Source organism: Panthera onca, chromosome A3, assembly GCF_046562875.1.
Source record: "Panthera onca isolate mPanOnc1 chromosome A3, mPanOnc1 haplotype 2, whole genome shotgun sequence".
NCBI lineage: Eukaryota > Metazoa > Chordata > Mammalia > Carnivora > Felidae > Panthera > Panthera onca.
This window is the reverse complement of record NC_138341.1, coordinates 95,500,878-95,527,730: the sequence shown is the minus strand read 5'-3', so window position 1 is coordinate 95,527,730 and position 26,853 is coordinate 95,500,878. Positions and strand designations below refer to the sequence as shown.

The 26,853-nt window shown below is 42.6% G+C and overlaps 1 protein-coding gene across 6 annotated transcripts in view; it reads left to right on the top strand.

Annotated features, from left to right (window-relative positions):
• RIN2 (Ras and Rab interactor 2) overlaps nt 1-26,853 on the top strand; it is a 225,070-nt gene that overhangs the window by 108,941 nt on the left and 89,276 nt on the right. Inside the window, exons 1-2 of one of the 6 annotated variants that reach the window (XM_078444300.2) lie at nt 2,652-2,670; nt 6,256-6,348. In XM_078444300.2, coding sequence (XP_078300426.1) covers nt 6,292-6,348 — 57 coding nt within the window. In that variant the 5' untranslated portion in view covers nt 2,652-2,670; nt 6,256-6,291. Of the gene's footprint in view, nt 1-2,651; nt 2,671-2,804; nt 2,898-2,982; nt 3,283-6,020; nt 6,043-6,108; nt 6,349-26,853 lie in introns of those variants that run through there. The other 5 variants (XM_060611190.3, XM_060611160.3, XM_060611184.3 and 2 more) reach the window with 5 other exon arrangements.

Here is a 26,853-nt window from a genome sequence, read left to right as displayed (position 1 = left end):
GCTGTCAGGTTATCAAATTAAAATTAACCACCTACACAAAATTCACCACCATATACTTTTTAGCATCATGGCCAGAGAGGCTTAGAAAAGAAAGGTCTAAGCTCAGGTGCTCACAGGTTGACAGGTAAACCCTGAGGAAGACCTGGAGTGTGTGGCTCCCTGTCCATGGCCTCCTTTGTCTTAGGAGCTAATGCAGCTTACAAGGCTTCCTCATTGTAGGTGTGAAATCACTGCAGGGTGTTACCACTTAACATGTGGAGCTTTTCAAGTAAGGAGGCTGAGAAGACACATACTTTTAAAAAAAATTTTTTTTTCAAGTTTATTTTTGAGAGAGAGAGAGCACAAGGGGAGAGGGGAGAGGGATAGAGAGAGAGGGAGACATAGAATCTGAAGCAGGCTCCAGGCGCTGAACTGTCAACACAGAGCCAGATGTGGGGCTTGAACCCATGAACCTTGAGATCATGACCTGAGCTGAAGTTGGTTGCTTAACTGGCTGAGCCACCCAGGTGCCCCAAGACACATACTTTTGAAATGTCAAAAGAGACTGGCCTGGGAGGTAGCCACCCTCTCTCCCTTCACAGCCATGTTTCCAGGTGGGCAGAGTGCACCAGCCTTGAGGACTGAGCCATGCTTAAGAGAAGTGGTTACCTAGGGAAAAAATAGGGATGTCTGTAGGGAAATGCAAGCTGGAGAAGCAGGAAGCTAATCCTTGAATGGCCCAAGGCGTAAAATGAGGGTGATGGGTGGGAGGTGACAGAGGCAGTTTCCCATCCAAGAAAAGGAGGAGTTTCTTTTTTTTATTTTTTTTTTATTTTATTTTTTTTTTTTAATTTTTTTTTTCAACTTTTTTTTTTTTTTTTTTTTTTTTTTATTTTTGGGACAGAGAGAGACAGAGCATGAACAGGGGAGGGGCAGAGAGAGAGGGAGACACAGAATCGGAAACAGGCTCCAGGCTCCGAGCCATCAGCCCAGAGCCTGATGTGGGGCTCGAACTCACGGACCACGAGATCGTGACCTGGCTGAAGTCGGACGCTTAACCGACTGCGCCACCCAGGCGCCCCAAAGGAGGAGTTTCTTGACAGCTGAGCTTCCCGCCTGTTGCCCAAGGTGGCGTGCATTGCCCTTGGTGGAAGTGTTCACACCTTCACCATGGGGGCACCAGCATGTCGTAGACTCTGGGTCTAACGTTCTCTCTTGTCTAGCAAAAGAGCGGGACGCAGGATTGAAAGCGAGAGATGGCTAATGTCCGGGAAAAGACAAGAGCCCCAAATAAGGGTCCTTGCCCCATTTTTATTAGGATCAGAAGGCTTACAAACATGGTGATGGACGTGCACAAAGGGACAATGAATTTGTGAACATTAACTTGTGGATCTGAGGGAAAGGGGGTCTTGAGGATATTCGGGGTTAGGGGTTTGGGTTAATACAAAAGGAAATCTGGGCGCCAGGCAGTCGGGAGGAGAGTTGTTTACAGCGGACATTAGGCAGCACCTCTGTTTATCTTAGCTAGCCTAGGGACCAGACAGACAGGGGAAATAACCTGAGGGTTGACAAGGCACCTTTTCTTTTTTTAACCATCTCTGCTTTGCTTGCAGCGCAGCCATCCATAGTCCAATTCACCAGTTTACCTAACCTGGCTCTATCCTCCCGTGAAAGCAGCTTTTCTGCTACAGTACTAAATTGGGGGTGCTTCCCCCTGAATATCTAATCTTGTTTATTTCATATACCTATGTATTGGGCACATTTGCGCCTGTTCCTATTTTAGGCCTTTGCCTCTCCCTCTCTATTTTGGGGGTTCTGCACCCCCTCTCTATTTTGGGGTGCCTTTGCACCTCCCTATTCTTGGGGTGTCTTTGCACCCCCCTATTCTTGGGGTGCCAGTCTGGTTTACCCAAACTTGGGTGTGAGCATTTTATGGCTTTGTATTTCTTTATGCTTTGTTAACCCATTGGTGTAAGCCCGGGGGATTCCTAGGCTTATCTCTCACACCAGCAAAGCTAATGCAGTGTGGATATGGCGAGAGTCTCTGGGAGGCACCAGTTTTCCAAGGATGCAAGGGGTGGACCTCCAGTGCAATTAACCCCATTGTCGGGCCGGTCCTAGGAGTGGCAGAAATGCTCCTTGATTAAAAAAAAAAAAATTATTTGATGGTCCTGGGAAATTACTCCTGGGAAAATTGAGGTACTGAATGTTGTTTCCAATTCTATTTAAAAATACACTTATTAGTAAGAGGGCTGGGAATACAGTTCTTTGCTTCTCATTTCTTCCAATAAACTAGTTTCTCTTTTCAATGAAAAAATTGCATAATCTTAAAACTTAAGAGAAAAAAAAACATTCACTATCAACTGAGGGAAAATCAGTGCTGGACAGTGATACAAAATGCTTAAAGAAAAAAATTTTAAAAATTCATGTAATTTGAATTGTCAAGCCAGAGCCTGGAATCGAGTTTTTCTGTCCAGCTTGTAAAATCCCTGGTAATACAAAGATAATTATGGAAATATTCAGAGACTTTCCCTGGATCCAGACACAGAGCCGCCCCACTGGCTTTTACCTCTTAGTAAAGAGGAAAAGCATTCAAAAGACAGACCTGCCGTCATTGGAGCCACTTAAAGAACCAGCAAAAAGGTGACGTGCATTTCTCAGGATTGGCCTTGACCTGACAGGTCCCCAGGGGTGAGTCATTTTCTCCTTCTTCAGTCAGTTTGGCTGTAAAATAATTATAATAACGAGATCTTGTTTACTAAGAGCTGAAGTCCACTTCGCCTTGTCTCATTCAGCTGCCAGAAAGGAGAGGAAGAGAGGTAGTGATTAGAAGGCTTTTGTGGCTAACTAACTGTCGTAGCAGCTCGGTGTTGAGAACCCATGCCTTGAATAAGCGAAGTCTCTTGTAAATTGGACTTGTGAGTAGTGGGTGCCCGTGTAAGTGTCCTTCTGCTTCTCCTGTGGGTCTGCACTTGTGACCTGAAGCAAACAAATAGGAAGGGTAGTTTGACTAAATAAATGGAGGAGGGACAGGGTAGGGGGGAAGGGGAGGAAGAAGCCTCCATCTCGGACCCTCCATCTTGCCAAGATCTGGCCTGTGGCCAAGTAGAGCAAAAGCTGCGAGAGTGCCAGTGGCTCAACCAAGCCCCACTGATCAGTGGCCTGGAAGCTGGGCACTCGGTGTCTCTCTCCCTGCAGCCAGTCTTCAGCCAGGGTCCGGGCAGTGGTGCCTCAGTACCTGTCCTCAGTGGCTCTCAGTTGAACGAGCTGGACAGTGAGCCTGGAGCCTGGACTGACCACTCAGTGAGTCCTTTACGCTGAAAATTCAGAACAGACCTTCACCTCAGCAGTGGCTCTTGGGGCCACCTGAGAAGCCACGGCTAGGTTTATTCTCCAGTGGCAGAGCCTGGTGTTTGTGTGAGAGAGGAATACTCACTTCCTGTCTTTGTCCCTTAGCTGACTGGAGCAGCCGGCTTCGTTTACATTCCTCTAGTGGTGTTATTGAAAAGCCTTGGCAGCTCCCAAATGTCCCACTAGGGCTTTTCCCCACCCCACCCCACTCCCCACTATCTTTTTTTTTTAATTTATTTTTTTCTAGCTTTTAGTTAGCATCTGGAAAGATCCACTGGATGCGATGGGCTCATTTTTCAAGAATCCGCTTTACCTTCAGGGAAATCAGGAAAGGAGCAAGCTCTCAATGTATAAATGTGGAGGAATTTTACAACCTCTCAAACTACTGCACCTTTTTTGTTTCAGTCCAGCATGTTACTGGAATGGTTTTAGGACGGAACTGCTAGTGTAACCCCTTGGGGTAGGGAGGGGTGAGGAGCCATGAATGGAAAGAAGTTATCCATTTTAAATTGTATTACAATCTGTCCTTATTGAGTTAAAGTCTTAGAGGTTATGGTTTGGGAAGGAAACTTGTTACAATGGTAAGGAACTTAAACCAGAACTTTTGGGGGGGATCTTAAGAACTATATATATATATATATATATATATATATATATATATATATATAGTTGTTTTTTTTTTTTTTCAATGAGAATAATCTATGATGTGCTGCTGTCCACTTGGATTTCATTCAACTGGAAGGACCCGTGGTCGTGCTTGGCAGCCTGCTCTTATCACCTGCTGTCATCTTCCTCCTGGAGCAGCCTTTTGAAGAAGGAGAGAGGCAACCTGCATTTTCCTGAAGAAATGTGATAGGTCTGCCTGCCTGGCACGCATGGAATCTACACTGGATGGTGCCCTGAGGACCGCTTGAGGTTGAAGTGCATGCATGCAATTTTCAGGCAGCTAATTAAACTAGTAAACTTCTGGAATCCAGACTGCTCCCTGGCTATAGGCGAAATGCTCTGCCTGTCGTGGCTCATCAGAAGGGGTTTGTCTATGGAAATCTTAGGAACAGAACAAAGAGACTTCGATCTGCATGAGGAATGAAGTCTTGGCTCTTGCCAGCAGCTCCTTAACTGCTGCATGATGTCAAATCCCTCGCCTAGAAAATGTCTGAAAGGAAAAGAATTGCACATTAGGCTTGGTTTCAGGAAGTGTTCTTTCTTTATGTGTGTGCTTCTGCATGGAAACAGTTAATCATGTGCTCCCCAGGGTTACGGTGTGGCTCCCTGTCTCCTCTTAGTTCTGAACACAGCCCTGTGTTTTCATTCTGGAGTTGCTCCAATCTGTGGACTTTGCTAGTAAGTGATGAACTTCAAAGGCCTTGGAGCTGGGGTTCCGTTCAGCTGCTGAGCCTGACAACCTGAAGATCCAGAGTCAGCAGAATTGCAAAGGAGAGCTCCCGTCTTCTCGGGAGGTTTTGGAATGCTCAGCTCCATCCCAGCAAGTGGAAAGCAACACAGGGAAGTCACCTCTGAACCTTTACAGAGAGGGAGCCATGGAGGAAGGACTAAATTGGCAAGGGTTCCCGAAGGAGGGATGGGTAGCACTGCGTTACTGTCTTCCTATAGATGAGATTCTACAGATCAACAGAGTCCCCTATGAATGTGAACATAGAGGCAAATCTTGAGGCCAAAATGAGCCTCTTGCCAAAAAGTGTTCTTCGCTAATGCACATGTAGCTCTCTGCTAAGTAATTATGCTTTTCCACTTGTTGAAATGTCCCTTTGGTGCTATTGGCTCTCTGCTCACCCCCCCCCCCCCCCCGGCAATAATGAAATTGCTTTTGCAAATTGGCAGCAGCTACTGTGGCTTTGGCTTTGGTGCCTCCCGACCCCACCCCTGCAGCTCAACCCCCTTTAATATTCCTTAATGTGGCATGACCTGTTTTCACTTTATTGTCCTTATACCATGTTGGTGATGGTCAGGACGAGCTTCGTCTTGAGCATGTCATGGCAAACAGAAGAGATTGTGAGCAGGAGAACAGTTTTATACTTGCTCCTGGCCCAGCCTCCCTGGGTAAGGAAGGTTTAGGGATGCCCCCCTCCCCAGGTCTGCACTGCACGCTGGCTGGGGTAAGGCCAGTTGCCTGGGTATGCGTGTGTTTTACTTAGGAGTGGACACTGAAGGCTTTGTAGCCAAGAGGGAAGATTATCGAGTTTTGATGCTCAAGTGAGGGAAATTCCAAGCTGAAATGACCACAGTTATGATTCAGAATCATATCATGCCTTTAAATTTTTCTCTGCATTCCGAAGTGCACTGCCCCCCTCCCCTTGGGTTATCATGGAGCTGTTTCCGTGTTGTTTCTTATACAAACTTATCTCTGTAAACAGGGACGTAGGATTTCATCTCAAACTTTGATTTCTAAGGAGAAAAAAGAGGGATTTATTCCCAGTGCCCTTGTGTTGACCTTGCCTGGGGGAGAGGGCTAGCAGAGCTGATGATGACCTCATCTCATTCCGGCAGGATTTCCTGGGACATGCAGGGCCTCATTCTTCTGCTGTCCCTCTGTGTTCAGCCACATTAAGTCCATAAACTTCAGAGCAGATTACGGTGACATCTAATATCGGTCCCTTTAGGACTTGAGCATGAGGTCAAGAAAACATACAAAGCAATCATTATACTTTCCGCAGTCCCAGAGACCTTCTGCGTCAGCTGGAGAAACAGGAGGTGGGGCAGTGAGGTGGGGCACAGACTAGGAACTGAGCTGTCTGGAGCAGGAAATCAGCCTGAAAGGGGATGGAAGGGCTTTGGTGGGAAATAAATGGCACTGTGTTGTTGACGGAAAAAGATCTTGGCAGAACTGTTGTTGTGAGTGTTCTGTGGCTTAGAAAGGAATTTCCTACAGGCTGGACTAACCATTAAAAATATCTCTACCTTCAGGAGTCCCGGGCGTGCAATAGAGCATCGCTGGGGGAGATGTCAGCTTGGACCATGGGTGCCCGCAGTCTGGACAAGCGAGGAAGTTTCTTTAAGGTAAAAGGAAGCCTTGATTGGGATTTCTAATGGGCAGGCTTTCTCACTTTGCTGGGCTGCTTGAGGAGCTGCGGAGTGAACCCTGTTCTGAGCCAGCTCTGGAGGGGTGGGCGGGGGGGAGGCTTGCCTGATCCCAGCTGCAAGCTGTTACTGGGTTTACAGTAGGTTGGAGTTTTTGTGACCTAGTGATTCCAGACAGGCCCGGGATCTAGGGCCTGCGAGATGCAACCTTGTATAAAACAGTTGAGGCAATCTTTATCTGTTCCTTTTTCAACTGGATGGTTTTATGATAGAAGCTGGATTTTGCATTCCAGTCAATCGATGCTGTAGGCAAGTGTGTTTTGCACTTTACCTGACTGTATGAATCACGTAGGTCCTCTTTAAAGAACAACAACAACAACAACAACAAAAAACAGATTCCTGGGTCTCATCCTAGACTGATTGTTATTTGCTGGTGTATTTTATCAAATACCTAGAGGCCTCTTATGATCAGGCAAGAGAGAACCAAGGCATGATTAAAACTGTGCCACTCTCCATATGCATATAGATGTTAATGGGTTGAAATTACCTTGCTAGTTTAATAAGATTCTAAATGGGTATTTTATATACTCTGTGTGTATGTTGTAAATTAAGACTTGGTGGTCATTTCAAATTTGCACTTGGGAATTCATTTCCTTCTTATGGCTTTTGCTTTGTATAAAAAACAAGATCATGTAAAGGAGTAGAAAAACGGAGGTAAAATGTGCATTTGAAATCTGTCATAGGAAAGTGTTCAAACATCCTTTTTCCTCAAAGGAGGAATAACACAGGAGCCTCCTAATTACCGAGGAAAACGGACAATGTTTACTAATTCTCCCATCTTGATGGGTTGCAAGTGTGTATTAACTTGCATGTATATGCTTCCCATTTGCAAAAGACTAAACCTGATTTACTGTGTCAATTTTGGACTCCATAAAAATCTATCAGAAGAGCCTTGTTGATACAGCAAAGCTAAATTCAACAAGCCAACCACAGTAAGGAAGGACGTCACCAGGACACAGACCCAGTGGTGTACAAGTGGGAGGACGGGAGACATCTTCATAGGGTTCAGAGGTCTGGGCTTGGGTCCCTTAAGCTGTATTTTCCAAGGCAGAGAATTGATCGGATTTCAGCAGAGTATGTGGCATAATAGTTCCGGATTGGTGGATTCAGCAAGACAATGGTCTTGAATAGAATCTTGGCAAGTTAACTATTGTTTGATGAGCAAGCTTTTCCCAGGTGAGCAAACTGTTTGCCAGGACAAATTGTCTTGTAGGAATTTCCTGCAGCAAATAGCAAAGTGATTTGTTGGTTTAAAGCCTTAACATCCTGGGTACGAATATCCTGGAAGAAATAGTTATGTTGACACAGATGGTCTCGATTCTCCGTCCTCATAGTTATGTGATGTGGATGTAGCCAGCTCTGTTCTTCATTCGTTTACTCAACTTGGAATAAAGCTGTACAACATCCACCCACTTGAGGCAGACGAGGGGCTTTTCAAGTCTCTTATAGACCAGGCACTAACCCACCAGGCTCCTGACTCATCTCCAGTTCCTGGATCCTGTGTTATGTGGAGATACTTACTTCATCCTGGTAGAGGGGACAAACCCACCCCCCTCCTTAGCCCAAGGCGCTGCCTACATCAGCCTAACTATTGGTTAGTCTGTAATTACCACCTTATGCTCAGGAAGTATGGGGCGGGGAGGGGGGTGGAATCTTACATAGCAGTTAGACTTTATAGTCAAAGCAAAAGAAGAAAATCAAGTATGGTCAAAATTGCCTTTGAAAATTCCTGAGGGAGGGTCCATATTGGACTCAATACCACCTGTTGATTTCATGGTAGCCAGTGTGTCCTGAAGTCCTGGCGAGAAAAATTTTTTTTTTCAGTTGGACAGCAGGTAAAGCAGTTAACTTGTATTTCTGGGCTATGTCCTATGAAAGAATCAATCAGGCAAGAAGTGAGAGGCCTGCCTGACCCCAATGAAGACAAGTCTTGCTCATCTCTCCTGCGTCACATGTCCTGGAAGAAAATGTTGGCCAAGATGTCTGCACTGTTTAACTTGGTATCATCTTTCTTTTTTTTCTTCTTCTTTTCTTCCCCAGAGCTTAAATTGTTTAAGTTACATACTCCAAGGTAATGGTACATTTTATACTTCTTTTCTTTCTTTTCTCTTCTTCATAGATAATATTATTCTTTACGATGACTATTCCATAATTAATGATGGAGTAGTATTAGTTATTATAACATTAAGTAAATAAATATGATTGTTAGTTATTATTAATGATTTCACAATTTAGGCATGTAGTTATCCGCAAGGATGAAGTCAACTGCCCTTTGGACACAGGTCAGGTGGGTTAAGGCACCTTTGTGTCTTGCAACTTATCTGAGTCATTTCCATGAGCCAGGATAGATAGAAAACCACAAACCGAAGCTTACCAGTTGGTTAGCAATTCTGATTTTAAAAATACAAATTGAATAAGGGAAGATAATGATGAAAAAGAGGCCTGGTGATTGTCTTTCAATTATCTACACTTTACACAAAATCACATGAGCCCTAATAGCTGAGAAATGTGTATGGAATTCATCTGTGAGCCAAGAATGTAACCAAGTATTCTTACACTTCATGAAATTGTCCTGTCTGGTTATAGGGCATCACTGATGTTTGGGAAGCACAGCATGGCAGTAAGAGTCATTCCAAAATTTAGCCCTCCCCCCACCTCCCTAGGTATATGGAGTCAACCTCAGGTCTCAAAGTCCACTTCTTCAGGAAAGATTTTTCGGGAACACCACATTGGGGTATATATTCTCAGAGCCCCATTTACTTCTCACATGAAACATTATTTTTCTTTTATAACTTGTAATGTGTTTAGTATTGTGAGTATTTGATTGGCTACTGAAGATTGTCTGAGCATTCTGGGGTGGTTGACAGTGCCCCATGGTTATTATTCATGCGGAATGACATCCTGGAAGCCTGGCCACAGAAATCCTATCCTGGACAAACACATTTTCCACAGTCCTTCCCATCGTGAAGCACCATCGTGAATTTTTTCAGAAATGTGTCTTCCTGGTCTACAAGGTGTCCATTAAAACATATACGGGGAAGCAGGTGATGCCCTGGACAAAGCAACCAGAGTTATCTGCACGTCAATATAGACGTGAACACCTGTTACTATACATTTCAGGATGTATTGTGTGAAAGAGCTCGTGTAAGAGAGACATCATCTAGGCTAGAAAAGCTCTAGGTGGTTCTGCACTAGCAGACAAACTCAAAGTTAGCTTTGATCCCTCCTTTCCTGAATAGCAAAGCTTCCTCCAAGCCACCCACACCCCTTCCCCATCCAGAGGCCCAGTTCTGGCAGATTCCTCTCAAGTCACCAAACTGCCCACTGTCCTCCTTCCTCTACAGACACTTTCCCATTTCTGTTCTCATTCTTTCATTTCTGGGCACTACAGATGATGCCTTTAATGTGTCTGCACTACCACCAGGCGTGTTTATTTCCAAACCATCCCATCATCCACTTTGCCTGCTTGCAGACTCTGGCTTTATGCTGGGCCCAGGACTGGTCTGTATTCTTGACCTTGACAGTTGAGGTCTTCTGGCTCTCCTTTCCCTGCTTCTTCCTCCACTGGTCCTACCACTGTGCCCTCTTGGGTCTGCTGCTGTGGTCCAAACCTGCAGGTGCCCAGATTCCAGGCTTGGCCCATCCTTCCTCCTCCCCCTCACCTTCCACCTCTCCCCACCAGGCTCCTAACTACCCTTCCAGGCTGACATAGACACACTGTATCCATTGACAAAGGAACTCACATGGTCTGAGCTGATATCTACCTTTATTTTTGTCTGAAGATAAAATTGTGGTAGATGGCCTAGCTATGGCTCCAGCATGGTACCAGGAAGTAAACTTCAATTCATACATAACTTTAGCTCTGCCATGAGTGATTTCCTCTGTCCTTTTGTTGCTGTTTCCTTGTCCCCGAGGGGGCAGCCTCTTATGGCAGAGAACAATTCCAGAAGAGGACCAGTGTGTATTGCCCACTTAACAATCCAGTTTCTTCCAGGAGTGCCTGGGGAGCCTGCCCTGTGCCATGTATAAGTTGGTAGAGTTCTCTGTTTCTCAGTGACTGCTTCCCAGCCTCCTTTGCCTCCAGGACAGGAGAACAGTTGGGCTTAACTGACCAGGAAAAAAATACGTTTGGACTCCAGGGATCCTGCCCTCCTGTGTTTCCCAACTGCTCCCTTCTGCGGGGACATGCTCTGAGCCTGGGCTCACAAACCAGCTGGGAAGTTTGAGGGCATAGTTCAGCAGCAGAGGCTAAGTTTGAGAAATCCTTTTTTGGTCATTTTGAATGGTTTGGATAACAGGTGCATCATGTTTCAGACCTTTCAGAGAAGCCATAGAAGAGAGCTCTCTGGCACCATAAAGAATAGAGTGTGACTAGTTTTGAGTGTGACTAGTTTTGAAGAAACCTGATTGCTAAAATGTGACTGTACAAAATAGATAAACCAGAGGTGATGATTCACTTCACCCTGACTGCCTTCCCTTAACTATCAGTCTTTCCTCAGCATTTGAAATGTTATTCTGTTTTCAAAAATTCTGTCTGCAGGCAGATTTTCAATCATCCAGAAGTGGTGCAATCGCACACCTTGGGTGATTCCCAGCATTCAAACTTCCAGACTATTCTTGGTGTGGAGAGTCATTTCTTTCAGGCACAGTCCAGTACAGCAATTCACTGTTGTGTGACCGTGGACAGAGATGGCAGGGGCTTGAAAAGTAATGAATGGAACCAAAATCACATTTTAGTCAGTAATTTCATTGGACAAATCCTTATGTGGCTCTGTGGACACTTAAAAGCCAAAGATATGAGCGCCACACCCTTAATCTTTTAGCATGACCCCTGGACAGTGAATGGACATCACCTCACATGCCAGACAGCCAGGGAGGCACCATGTACCAGTCTAAACTCAAGAAAGGACTAAGCACCCTGCAGTGAGAACAAAATAGAGATTAGAGATTTGGTCAGAGCAGATGACATATTGATAATTATTCATAATAATGTTGCAAAGTATAGCTGACGTCAGTATTTGGTGTATCTTTTGTTTTCCATAAATAAATTCTTCCCAGACGCTTAAACCTGGAGAGGGCTTAGAGAGGTGCTGTCCCCTGGAAATATGAAGTCAGCTACAGAGGTCATTTTAAATGTTCTAGTAGCCACATTTTAAAAAAAAGTGTAATTGATTTTAATAATATGTTTTATTTAACTTAGTATATCTAAAATATTGTCATGTAAATGTGTAATCGATATGAAAGTATGAATCAGATATTCTATATACTTTTTTTTTTGTACCATGACTTTGAAATCTGGTTTGTACTTTACACTGAGCACATCTCAATTCAGACTAGCCACATTTCAAGTGCTCGGTTGCCACATGTGGCTGGTGGCTGCCGTTTTGGACAGTTGGAGGGCTACATTTTATGTTGTCTAAACCACCTCCTGTTACAGATGGGTAAACTGAGGTCCAGGGTAAACTGAAGTGCCAGGACTGGTTCATCTATAGGACTGATGGGAACTGGACCTGACTTTTTCCTGAGGCACCCTACCCTATGTAGCCCACCCAAGGGGTCCACTCTGATCCCTTTCCCCTTCTTCCAGTGGGGTTTCCCAGGAAACTCCATCCAGAGAGGTCATGAGGACAGTGATGTCTCTTTGGAAGAGAGGTTGGCTTTTTTGGATGTACATGCTTGTCTCTCACCATCTACTCCAGATCCCTCCAGGACACATATCAGTCCCCCAGGGCATGACTTTCTAGGAATGCCATCAACTTATTAGACAGCAGTTCCCAGTTGTGTTTTCAAAAAGCGATGGATTTCATGGTTTTATTGGATAGCTTTTCTAGCACATTTTGGCCATTCATTTCTTTCTTCTTCTTTTTTTTTAAAGATTTTTTTAAATGTTTATTTTTTTGAGAGAGAGAGAGAGAGCACACAGACATGTGAGTGGGGGAGGGGCAGAGGTGGGGGACAGAAGATTAGTAGCAGGCTCTGTGCTGACAGTGAGCCCAATGCAGGGCTCATGAACCATGAGATCATGAGATCATGACCTGAGCTGAAGCTGGACGCTCAACCGAGCCACCCAGTTGTCCTTGGCCATTCATTTCTGATATTAAATATTACATTTTGGGCTGCAACATATTCTCACTTGCTTTAAGGAACTTTTTTTTTTAAAGAACAAAATCAGAAGTAAAATAGATTTCCTTGGTTCCCCTCAACCACATATTTCTCCAGGATTACATATAACTCTGAGTTTTCATTATCAGTGGGATACCAAGGAGGGAGATATAGATTTGAAGGAGTATTAAAGGACTATTATGTCAATATATAATTGTCAGAAAGTTAAAACATAACTCTCATACAATATGGAATGAACATCTGTCAAACCTTTATTCACCCCGTGCATGAAACCAGGAAACCAGCATAAATCTGGTTCAAAGAACACTTTGACAAGTGTCATATCTGTAGTGTATACTTGTTAAAAAGGTCCTTCTGTAATAATTTTACCAAGTTAAAAATCAAAACTGGTTCAAGTCCTACAGGCAATAAAACTCTAACCTTTGGGATAATCTTTTTTTTTTTTTTTGAACAGATATCTCCAGGCTGACATGTAACCATCCAGTACCCAAGCTGTTCATTAGTTCCATGTAGCAAAGTCAAACATAGGTACATCCCCCTAGGTAATTAAATAATCTTTAGGTGATTTTGTTAAATAATGCTCAAGCACAGTGCTCAAAAACAAAAGGGCTCTTCTACCTGGAAACTTTAAAACCTTCTAATAAACAACTCTTGGGCAAAAGGGGAAATGCAAAATAGAATTACAGAATTTCTAAAAAATAATCAGAACACTATGGCAAAATGGAATTACATAATTTCTAAAAAGTAATTAAAACACTACCTGTTAGAATCCATGTCATATATTTAAAGCAGAGGTCAGAGGAAAATTCATAGCATTAAACATGTCAAAAAAGACATGTCCCACCCACCTTTTGACCTTATTTTCAAGTTTTAAATAGTGTTCCTTATTAACACTGAAATGGCTTATTCCCTGCCTCTTCTATGACCCTCCCCTTTCCTCGTCCCCATCTTTCTCCAACCAGGGATTGTGCCTTTAAAGAGTGCATTTCTTCAGTGAGGTCATAGAACCATGGGAAATCTTGTTCTGACTTTGATTTAGAGGCGATTTCTCCTTAGAGGAGAAACTTCCTGTTCACTGGGGAATCAAAGATATATTAATAGCATTAATTTCTGGACTCTTTTTCATAATGGAAAAGCCTCACAATGATATTTTGGATATTGCTCTGATACCTAAAGTCAAATACCAGAGGCTGATAAAATCCTTGCGTGTAAGTTTTCCGGACTGAGGTGTCAATGTATGTAGAGCCTAATTTCCCAGGATAGATTTTCTTTCAAACATCTTTACATGGTAAGCAAAAACTATTTTCATAAAAAATTTGAAGCTCTATTATCTATTGCTATATAACTAATTGCCCCCACACCTTAGTGACTTAAAACAAGTGTCTGTACCTCACTGTTTCTGGAGGTCAGAAACCTAGGCTTGTTTAATGGAGTGCCTCTGGTGCTGGGTCACTACGAGATCACCGCCGAGTTGTTGGCTGGGCTGTATTCTCATCAGGTGGCTCAAACGGAGAGCCTACTTCAAACTCACTTGGGAGGTGTCTATCCCTCTCCACAGGGCTGGCCTCAGGACAAGGCAGATGGCTTCCCCCCAAGGTGAGCCATATAAGAGAAAACAAGAGCGACAAAAGCTAGAGTCTGTTTATAACCTGATCTTGATAGTGATGCCCCATTACTTCTGCCGTGTTCTGTTTGTTAGAAGCCAGTCAGGTAGTCCAGCCCTAACTCAAGGGGGCATCACTCAAAGGTGTGACTACAAGGATGTCTAGAGTTTACCAGCCATCTTAGAGACAAAGACATAGGCAAATAGTTTAGTTACAAAGTCAAAAACCTACAGGGCCAGACAGAATGATGGGAGTGAAATGAATAAGTGGGCCTGTCTGGTGTTGGGCAGGTAGTTTTGGTGGGAACACAACTGGCGGGAGGGCACCAGACCCTACCAGGAAGGGGATGCTGCTAACTCAGTTCCAGCCAGATGCTGTCACAAAAGAATGAATCTGGGTCCTCTGATGTTTTTCAAGAGAGGCCAGAAATCTAGATTTTTATGAAACCCAATTTGTTTCAAATTTTAAAGATTTTATTTTTTTTAAAGTAATCTCTATACTCAACATGGGACTCAAACTCACAACCCTGAGATCAAGAGTCACATGCTCTATGACTGAGCCAGCCAGGTGTCCCAAGAACCTTTAAAAGTACAGTGAGGATGGAAGAAAATGCTTCTGAGGGCAGGCTCTGATCTGGGGTCTATCAGTTTGAACTCCTACTTAGTTAGCTGGAAGAAAGATCAGGCATGTGGAAAGTTCAGTCTCCTAACACTCCACTCTTGACCCCCCAGGAGGCTCGGGGGGTGTGCAAAGGATGCAGAGGCCCCAGCTGCTATTTCTCTTGGGGACCTCACATCCAGCAGTGACAGAGCCTGTGAGTTCTGACTGAACCCTGAGATACAGAGGATCATCCATGGATGGACTGAGGGAAACTTAGGCAAAGAGGCAGCAAGTTTCTCCAGGCCTTGAGTGCCTTGGATCAGCCCATGGTCACCAAGGTCTGTAGGGATCATAAGTTGTAGAAACTCCTCCTCCCACCATCAAGAGCAGCTTCTCATGTTTAGCTGACAGGGCACCAAGAGCCCACTATCCCAGATGTTAAAGGTGTCAAGGTGTCAAGGAAGGAGCTAGTTTGGGATACAGAGTCTTCTTTCTGCTTTGTCTTATCTTATAAAAAGGAGAATGGCTTGCCAAAAATATCTCTCCTTCCTTCCTTCCTGTAATTCCACGTGGAGACGCATTTTGAGTTAATAAGTAGCACTTAACTGGCAGAATGTCAGATGATAACATTAGTCATTCACAACTTAGTATAAAGTAGGGCTTTATGAACCACTAGCTGAGATCAGCCTAGAGAAGAAATTTGAGTTCATGTGCATTGAGGAGAAGGGGATAGAATACGGCAAATCGGGATTCCTGAGGGGAAGGATGGACCTCAGGGACCCACTGTGGGTGGGCCAGGCAGCATGGGCACCAGTCACCCAGAGTGGAGAGGATGTCAGGAAGTAATAGGTTGAGATACAGATAATCATATCTTTTGGATAGTCTCCAAACACCATTGCCCTGAACCTGGAGGCTGAGTGGTTCTACATGGGCCCTTTATTTAGGACGCATCTTTTACCACCAAAAGAAAAGTGTCTCCATTCACAGCACACTGACACAAAATGTGTGAGCTTTTCGCACATCAACCAATTTATTCCCCAATTCTCTGTGGACACTAGCTGGGCATTCAAGTCTGACACTAAATAAACAGAGTTAGCCTAGACGTCACAGGTTAAGGGCTCATTCCCAGAAGACTGCTCCCACTTCAGATACCAATCACAAGCAGTGAGTTCCCAGATTATCCCCACTTCTGTCCAACCTGACTATAAATCAGTGGCTCCCACAACCCCTCTTTAGGTACAGTAATTACCTAGAATGGCTCCCAGAACTCAGGGAGACGAGTAACTTACTATTACCAGTGTCTTATAAAGGATACAGATGAATAACTAGATGAAGAGATGCATAGAGGAGGTTCTGGAAGGGTCTTGAGCACAGGAGCTTTTGTCCCCATAGAGTTTGGGATGTGCCTCTCTTGGCTTCAGCAATCAGAAGCTCTTCAAACCCCTGCATTCAGAGTTTTTATGGAGACTCATTATGTAGGCACAGTTGATTGAATCATAGGCCATTAGTGATTAGCTTCATCCCCAGCCCCACTTTCTTCCCCAGTGGTGGGGTCAGGGGTGGGGCTGAAAATTCCAGCTCTGTAATCACAGGGTTGGTTACCCTAGCTATGAGCCCCCATTCTAAAGCTATCCAGGGGCTACCTGCCACCAGTCATCTCATTACTATAAACCCAGGTATGAACCAAGGGGTCTTGCAGTGAATAACAAAAGATGCTCCTATCACTTCTATCATTTAGGAAATTCCAAGGGTTTTAGAGCTATGTGTCAGGAGGCCCAAGGAGAGTGAGAACCATTACAAAGACAAACCCTATAAGCACAAACCATTCCCCTTCAGGTGGCACCGTTAATGGACAGATGGGAGTTTTTGATGACAAATCCAGCCAGTCTGAAAGGCAAAGCACAACCCCATTAGCAATGTCCTGGGAGATACAGATGCTGACATTATCTTCCCAAGCCAGTGTCAGAGTAAAGGGAAGAAAGTGAAGAACAAAGGGTTTTATGTTTAGTTAAAATATGAGGTCTTGCTCTGAGGTCTTGGGAGGAAGAGTCTACCTCAATGTCAGCTTCTTCTCTTCCTTGTCAGTTTGAATTGGAGATTTGCATCATCTGTGCAGGACCAGATGTCGGGTGGAGGCTTCTTTAGCTATGAGATGCATATCCAAGGTTTAAGTTCCTGAAGTTTGGCTGTCATCTGAGTAGTAAGGGGCGCCTTGTTTAGTTCCTTCCAAGGAGATTCAAGGGCAGTCTCTGTTTTTACTGATTCCAAATCAGAAGAGTGGGAGAAAATTGGAGACATTAGTTTGGAGAGTTGTAACCAGATTTTCGAGTAAACTAGAAGAAATCAGGATCCAGTCCAAATTATAGGTCTATAACAGAGCCTCAAGAAAATTAACAAGCTTGGAATCTAATATAGATAACAGTGTAAACATAATTTATTTTCTCTGCAATTACCCGCATTTTTAATAGGAAAACTAACTTGTTACATTCAACTTTGCCTGATTATTTATATAAGTGTAGCAGAGAATAGTGATTGAGAAAGTTTTTTTAAAGACTGCTTTGCTGGAACCTTGTAAATATGTTACCAGGAAGATTTTTACCTCTGTCTCAAATGTGACAATCCAGTCAGAGCCTTGGTAATATAGCCAATATTTCCAACTGTGTCCTTTTATAAGAACAGGTTCTCATTGAACTTACATAAATAATTATTTTGTCACAAAAAGAACACTTGAGTTTTTGAATTCTGGAGGCATCAGGTAGGGAGAAAGTACATGTTTCATCTTTCTTCACAAAGGTATATCTCAAGAAATTGTTAATAACTTGAGAGAAAAGAGAAAGGGATTTCCTAAAATCTGGAAGAGCAACACAATAGAAAACCAGTGATATTTTAAACAAGAAATCATAAAAACATAATCAGAATCCTCAGTTTATTTCTTGTTCTGCTTGAATTATTTCCACGCATTCTGGAAATTCTTACCCAGTTTAGTTGTATGATCTGAAAGTTATCTTGTATTCTAGGGTATAAGTCAGATTCCTTTCCATGGAATTTCTCTGAAGATGAAACACATTTGCAGGAATTTTGTAAAAGCCTCTGACTATAGCAATAACTGTAAATGACAAAAATTTAAACATGCCCATTATTAAATATTTGATGAGAATTCATTATAATGGAATTGACAAGGAAATTTGATTACTTCTGTGACATACCACATCTTGAAATAATAAATGACAAGTGATATCATATGAGGACATATCAGAGTTTTGGAACATTCATATTAATAACATTTACCCACACAATGTGACCTAAGAAGGTTTATCATTACTTATTTGACAATGCTTCCCTTGCATTTTAACACATGAAATAAACCTAATTAGCTTAACATATCTTTTTGTAAGGAGAGAGAACAAATCCTTTGAAATATTCTAGTTGTTCTCTGGAAATTTTCAAAGTGAATTCAAGGTCAAGAAGACTTCATTTAGAATTTGACTTTAGAGAAGTTTGTCAAAAATATTAAAAGGTTTGGACACTTGGCCAAATAGGATCATAGGTCACCATGAAACAATACATAGTTATCCATTTAACCAAAATGACAAGACTTCACAGGCAAATACAGAGAGTTAAATAGTCATAAAAAGCCTTAACTTTTTTTTAATATTGAAAAGACTCGGGGTTTTTTTTTCAAAGTAATCAAAGACCTGATAAAGACACAACAGAATCTTTGTTTTTCTAGCAAATTATGTTAAAGGTAAAGAAAACCTTTGTTTACAATTCCTTATTAAAAGCAGAGCAACAATCTAAGAAAACTGTGTCCCTTTAACAGAGAGAAAGACCAAATTCTAATTTTGTACCAGAGTACTTTTGGTATTAAAGCTCATTGTTAGATATATTTTCATCTTAGCCAGCTTGATCACATTTAAAAATTCCTTTTCAAAGATTCCTTTTACACAAAACCTTTTTAAGTATTTTTTTAATGTTTATTTATTTTTGAGAGACAGAGCACTAGATGGGGAGGAGCAGAGACAGGAAGACACAGAATCCGAAGCAGGCTCCAGGCTCTGACCTGTCAGCACAGAGCCCGACGCAGGGCTCGAATCCACAAACCATGAGATCATGACCTGAGCCGAAGTCAGATGTTTAACCAACTGAGCCACCCAGGCTCCCCTTTCCACAAAACTCCTATAACATTTTTTTCTGTATTCAGAATGTTGTCTTAAGTTTTCCCTATGTAAATAACAAGCCTCACTTTAGGACAAAATTACTTTTTTTCCCTCAACAAAAATGTATTTCCATTCCTCATACCTCCTCCCCCCTCCTCCTCCTTCTTCTCCTTCTTCTTCATCTTCTTCTTCTTCTTCTTCTTCTTCTTCTTCTTCTTCTTCTTCTTTTTTTTTTCCAGCCCTCCTCCTTTCTGGCAGCTATCAGTTTGTCCTCTGCTGTTTCTGCTGGGCCTGTTTCTGCTATTTGTTTGTTTGTTTGTTTTAGATTTCACACATAAGTGAAATCATACAACATTTGTATTTCTCTGCCTGACTTATTTCACTTAGCATAATACCCCTTTAGGTCCATCCACATTGCTGCAAATAGTAAGCTCTCATTCTTTTTTATGGCTGAGTAATAGTCCATTACATATACATATATATATGCACACACACACACACACACATACACACACACACACACACACACACACATTTGTGGATGGACACTTGGGTTACTTCTATATCTTGGTTATTGTAAATAATGCTGCAATAAACATAACGGTGAATATTATCTTTCTTAAATTAGTAGAGGATTTTTTCTTGTGGGGGGGGTGGGTAAATACCCAATGGTGGAATTACTGCATCATCTGGCATTTCTATTTTTTTGGGGGGGAACCTCCATACTTTTTTCCACAGTGGTTGCACCAATTCACATTCCCACCAACAGTGAACTAAAGGGTTCCTTTTTCGCCACATCCTTGCCAACACTTGTTATTTCTAGTCTTTGATTTTAGCCATTCTGATAGGTGTGAGGTGATATCTCATTGTGGTTTTGATTTGCATTTTCCTGATGATGAATGATTTTGAGCATCTTTTCATGTATCTGTTGGCCATCTGTCTGTCTTTGGAGAAATGTCTGCCCATTTTCAATCAGATTGTTTTTTCCTCGTACTTTCTTTTACTGACAGCAAACATCCTACTTTTCTTGCATATAGACATGTTTCCTTTATTTTTAGTAGCTTCAACTGAATCTATAAATTAGAATTCTTAACCCTTAGGAGCCTGAACTAAGAAGTAAATGGTTGTGAACTGTCTTTTAAACTAGCATTCTATAAATTGGCAAATTAATGCATACTTTTTATGATTTTTAGAAATATGTGCTTTTTTAAAAGAAATTTTTTTTTCAACGTTTTTTATTTATTTTTGGGACAGAGAGAGACAGAGCATGAACGGGGGAGGGGCAGAGAGAGAGGGAGACACAGAATCGGAAACAGGCTCCAGGCTCCGAGCCATCAGCCCAGAGCCTGACGCGGGGCTCGAACTCACGGACCGCGAGATCGTGACCTGGCTGAAGTCGGACGCTTAACCGACTGCGCCACCCAGGCGCCCCTAAAAGAAATTTTTTAAATTTATTTTTGAGACAGAGAGAGACAGAGCATGAGCAGACGAGGGGCAGAGATAGAGGAGACACAGAATCTGAAGCAGGCTCCAGGTTCTGAGCTATCAGCACAGAGCCCAATGCGGGGCTTGAACTCACAGACTGTGAGACCGTGACCTGAGCTCAAGTTGGATGTTTAACCAACTGAGCTACTGAGGTGCCCCGAAATATGTGCTTTTTATAGTACATTTTTTTTTTTTTAAAAGCATGAAACATGTTTACTAATGAATCCAAATTTATCTTTTAGTTTCTCTCTATTAAGGAAGCCAAAAGTAGATAAACTTCTGTTTGGTATTTAGTGTTTCATTATTTTATCTTACTTGGAAATGATGTAGATATTGAATGAATTTAACTTAACTCATCACTTAACATAGCAAAACTAAGATTCCAGGTTATCAGAAAGATTTGGGGAAACTATTTTAAAAGTTTACCTAAAAACTTCATCGTATTTACGTCTATCCAATTTACTTATTCCTAACAATTATGTTTAGATTACCCACAAAACCTTTCATGAAACATTAGACAAATGTTTCATGAAACATTATTTCAAGTTATTTTTTGCTGGCAAATTTTGTAACGGGATAACACGAACTTAGGAAACCTAAGGTGAGATAAAAGCCTTATATTCAACGTCAATAACTCTAAGACATGTCTTTATTAATTAACAAAGTTAAACTAGCTTTTATTTACTGAAAATTATCCTAGATCACATGAACTTGAAAAACATTTGTATTAGTTTCTATTGTATTTCTGAGATTTAGAAATGCTTTATTTATGAGTGTTTGTGTTTAAGTCAATTAAATAGAGTCATTTACAAATTAATTTTAACAATGCCATTCAGGTGTAAAAAAATGTCACACATCTGCAATAAACACACCTAAACATATAAAGGGAGACCTTATAGTGATTGTTTTAAAGTGTTTAGACATGAAACAGGTATGGTATTAAAAACTCACTAGTTTAAAAAGGAAAGTTGGATCCAAACTGTCTTCTGGTCAATGGAATAAGCTAAGGTTACCTGCTCAGATGGCTAATTTTTGTTTTTTGGTTTTTTGCTAATATTTATGGACAAGATATAGGATTTTTCATTCATCTAAATTTTAAATGACCTTTCCCATTTTGTTTCACCTCTGGTAAGAATTACTTCACTGAGGGTTATGCTTTTAATATTTTCATCTCAAAGTCAGAGGGAAGATGCAGTTTCCTCCAAGAAGAACCTTGGTTTCCTAAGGCCAATAACTTACAAACATTTTGAGATTAAAAGACAAAAGGGAGAGGTTTTGGAATTGGTAAAAGGAATAGGTGAACCTTGAATTACCTAAAGCTACATTTCTAGTTTTGTAAAGATTTGTAAGAGAAGGACAGTTGCTTTTAATTTCTCAGAGAACTGGGTTGTAGCTTGGACATGAAGGACTGTGATACCTATCCACCTATGTTGGAATGTTTTATTGTTGTGGTTTTGGTTTCTCTTAGCTATTTACGGGGAAAATGTAGCCGTTTCTCAGTAAATCTGAGTCATATCAATTCTGGGAGGGGCTCACAGAGGGCCCTCCTTCAAAGGTAGATATGGGGTATCTATAAGGTCATTACCTTGGTGGACTTTTGTTTATGATCCTGTAAAGGCAATTCAGACAGAGGATAGCTAGAATGAGTATTCAAATAAAGGAGGATATAGGGAAGTAGTAAGAATTAAGCTAGTCTTATAGTCTTTTTGTGTTAGGTAACTTTTGTGTCTTTTTAATTTTTTATCAGCATTTTGCAACAATTCAGTGAAGCTAGTTTTGGAATTTTTAAGCTTTTGCTTTAAGTGCATTTCTTAAATGATCTAGTCTAATTGGAATGTTTCCCATTATGGCCACTGTAATTCTAGGTTGTAATTCCCCTGAGGGCTGGCAGCAGTTTCGTAGGACCCTAGCCACAAATGGGATTTAATTCACATTTCTGTCCAGCTAAATCTAACCTCAAATGGGGGTGCAACTCACACTTCTGTCCAGTCTTATTTTGGGGTTCCCAACCTGACAGTTACCAATCCAAGTTCATTAGGACACAGAACAAGCTTAGTAAGATTTTACCATTTTTATAGATATTTATAGCTTCCAGGGCTATAGTTCTTAGATATAAAGTCAGCAGGTGTGCTGGAAGGTGGGACACGTAACTCTTTGGATTTTAAAGGATCTCATGTAAGCAAATTTTATTGACCTCATGCCTTCTGCTGGACCCAGTCCAGCTCAGATCAGAACCAGTCAGATCCTGGACCCAGTTCGGTTTTTAAATTAGACCCAGTTCAAGTCCTGTTGGTAACCACCACCAGTTCCCAAAGTGGAAAGGGCTGGGGCTTTCCACTCTAAAACCTGGGAATGGCGGTCTGAAAAGCTAGGGACTTGGCTCTGGGCAGAAGCTTTCACCAGTTCAGACTGATCTGCCTTGTACTGGACCAGGAGCTCCACACAAAAAGAGAGGAGGAACTTACTCATGGTCTTCTTCAGAAGTCATGAGAGACACCATGAACTGAAAGATCAAGGCTACCACACCATGTTTATCATTGTCCACAGGGCATTCCCTTCTGATCCTATATCTGCCACCAAATCTGTTAAGCAATAAAAATTCAACTGAGTAATCTAAAAGACCAAATTGGCTGTATTGAATGATTCATGAATTGGGCAGCATCCCATGTAGCAAATAGAAAGGGGTCCTGTAGAGCTGCAGCAAAGGAAAGGTTTTGAAAGGTAGAGGGAGGGAAAAGGGAAATTATTAGCAAAGAATCCATTTTTTTCAGGCAAGGTTGCCCTCCCAAGGGGAACACAGGGGATCCATCAGTGAATTTCTTAGTGCCGACCAGGAAAAATTCCATGTTGATTAGTTGAAGGTTACATTCCACCAGGGGTGGGGGTACAGGTCGCTGAAACTGAACTTAGGTATTAAGTCTTGGTTTTACTGATGTGGGCCCTTAACATATATGACTCCATTTTGGACCTGTGGGTTGTTTTTTTTTTTAATTTTTTTTGGTAATGTTTTATTTATTATTGAGAGACAGAGAGAGACAGAGCATGAACAGGGGAGGGGCAGAGAGAGAGGGAGACACAGAATCCGAAGCAAGCTCCAGGCTCCGAGCTGTCAGCACAGAGCCCAACGTGGGGCTTGAACCCACAAACTGCGAGATCATGACCCGAGCCGAAGTCGGACTCTTAACCGACTGAGCCACCCAGGCGCCCCATGTGGTTTTTATTTTAATAGCATGTGTATTAGGTTAGGGAGGAGTTGATACTCTAAATGTGGTCCCTGGACCGGCAGCATTGGCATGGCCCAGAGTTTGTTAGCAAGGCAGTCTCGACTACTAGTTCTTGAGGTGTGGTGTCAGCTTCCAACATTGGCCTCACCTGGAAACTTCTTAGAAATGTAGATTGTTGGATTCCACCCCAGACCTCGTGATTCACACACAGGGGCATCCAGCCGTCTGTGTTTTAATAAGACCGCCAGGGGATTCATGTTTGGGCACTGCCATACTCTATTTGAATGAATAGACAGGATGGTACAAAAAGCATGGAAATGTCTGCGTTCTAGAGCTGATTTCATGTTCTTGTCTGGAAAATGGGTTTTATCACCTTCCCAGCTGGGTTGTGAGCATCAATCTGTTCAGAGGTAGTATTTTGATTCTTTCAGTCATTACCCCCTTTACAGGTGTGGGTGTGATTGCCCCTGTCTGATACGATGTTCTATTTTGTTTTCTGTTGCTTCCTCAAGACACCTCCACGTTTCATTTTCTCTCTCAAGAGTGGCTGCACACAGACACAGTAGTGGAGACCCTCGGAGGCAGGATGACTCAGCTGCTCAGAGCTTTGTAATGGACAGAAGCAAAATCGCCCCACTGAGCCCCTGGTTGTTGCAACACCTGATGTTGCCACTTACCCTCAGGTGCTCAACTTTCTCTGTGCTAAGGATCAGAGATGTGGGCCCCTCCCCTCCTCAGCAAAAGCTTGGGAGAAATGAATTCAGACTCTACTGTTGGTATGCACTGCCATTTACCAGAGGAACAGAAGAACAAGCAGAAGCAACATGTTCTTTACTAAATGCCCAGCATTTTGGTGAAAACTACTGTTTTGGTGCCACTCCATAGGCACAACCCAACCTTTCTGCTTACTCAATGACTTTTTAAATTTTATGTTTAATTTCAGAAACAGTATTCCAGGCATTGTTCTAAGCACTTTAAACCCGTTTACTTATTTAATCCTCATGTTATCATTATGCCCATTTTACAGAGGAGAAAACTGAGACATGGAGAGCTTATGAAACTTGCCCAGGGTCACACAGTTAGTGGATTTTGTAGTGGTTCCATGGTTATTGTGCTTTAACTTGGGAGGAATTACATAGAGATGGGACCTATCACCCTTGGGGCTTTAAAATTCTGAGTCTGTGCCTTGGCCACCTTTGAAATGAAAAACGGGTTCCCCTCCTTCCCCTACTTTCCATGTCATTGTCCCTGTGTTTGACGCTTATTCATGGAGATGTGAGGCTCACCCAACTTTCCCTGCTCCACACCCATAGCTGTCCTTTTCAAATAACCACCACTCAGATTTTCTGCCTCTGAAAGTGGGCCTTGTTCTTCTCAAAGACCACCCCGAATACATACTTCATCAGAATTGGGTTGGGGCGCCTGGGTGGCGCAGTCGGTTAAGCGTCCGACTTCAGCCAGGTCACGATCTCGCGGTCCGTGAGTTTGAGCCCCGCGTCAGGCTCTGGGCTGATGGCTCGGAGCCTGGAGCCTGTTTCCGATTCTGTGTCTCCCTCTCCCTCTGCCCCTCCCCCGTTCATGCTCTGTCTCTCTCTGTCCCAAAAATAAATTAAAAATGTTGACAAAAAAAAAAAATTAAAAAAAAAAAAAAAAAAAAAAAGAATTGGGTTTACTAACTTGCTGAAGCCAGAGAGGACACACCAGAAGGAGCATGGGGCAGGTGGGGTGGGGGTGGGGGGGTGGAGGATGTCTCAGTAAGAGGCACTTGGGAGGGGTTTATTATAGGATTTGGGCTTGTGCTGGCTAATTCTAAAGAAGGAAGGGTTGCAGATTTAGGGAAGAAAAATACAGGACATGCAGCTGAATTTGAATTTCAGATATAGCATAAATATATAATGCATTCAATGCAATATTGGGGACATACTTATGCTAAAAATTATTCATTGTTTATCTAAAATTGAAATTTAACTGGACATTCTGTGTTTTATCTGGCCACCCTGAGGAGAATTTGAGTGTTTTCAGGAAGCTAGGGCAATTCGGGGACCGAGTAGCTAAATAATTTTTATCTAGAAGGCAGGAGGAAGAAAGAGAGCCCGGGGTAGCTGTAGTAAAGCAGCTGACACTCAGTGTCGGAAGAGGGGGCCGTTTAGTCATTTTTGTGGTTTGGGCACCCTGCGTTCTGCCTTGTTCCAGACCTGGTGGCCAGTGGCCTTGTTGAATCCATTTGTTGACGTTCTGTGTACCTTATTGATGCTCACTTGGGAACCAGCCAGGAGCATTGCTTACTTTCACATTCCACTTCCAGATTCTGGGCTTGTTTCAGAGTCTCTCGAGATGCTAATGTCTCAAAGATGCAGGTCACTTGGGGTTCTGGTCCAGGACAGCCAGTTCGGTCTAGGCCACTGGTTCTCTGGAAATATTTTTGGTTGTTACACCATGTGGCTGGAGGTGTGACTGGCTGGCTTCCTACAATGCACAGGCTGCTGCCACAACAAAGAATGATCTGATCCCAAATTGCCATCGTGTGGAGGCGGAGAAATCCTGGTGTGCAATGTAAATTAGGAAATAACCCATTTCTGAGGTCTCCCTAACTATCTCTGGGGCATGCCTTCCAGAACTAAAGGAAATAAAAGCAAGAAAAGTGTGTGTGTGTGTGTGTGTGTGTGTGTGTGTGTGTGTGTGAGATTAGCACCTGCTGTCCTGAACTGGTATCATGTGGGACTAGTTCAGTGCCTGGTGTTTAATAGTATGTGTTCAGTAAACATGCTGACTGCATGAAAAAAAAAAACATGTAATGCATATGTGTGTGTATTATACATGTATTGTTCATTTATTCAACCTGTATTGTTCCAGCACCTACAGTGGCAGGGCCAGTCCTGGGCACTATGTGTGTGGTGATGGGGGAAACAAGATAATACTTAGAGAAATCTGAGCTTCAAGGATGTGGAGGAGGGGCAGGGCTGCCTGTGTGGATGATCGGGGAGGACTGGAGTGCTGGCTGAGTGAGGAGTTGGCATTCCATTCTTAGTGCTGTTGGACCCCATGACGGGTTTTGAAGAAGGGAGCACCATGATCCAACATACATGCAACCCTCAGAAAGCTCACTTAGTCTTAACTCCCTGTCTACATTCCATCAACTAAGAAAACTGAAGTGCAGCTTGGATCCTGCCTGGGTTCCCTCAAAAGACCCAGAGCCTCCTCCCACCCAGTCCACTTGCGCCCAGCTTGTTA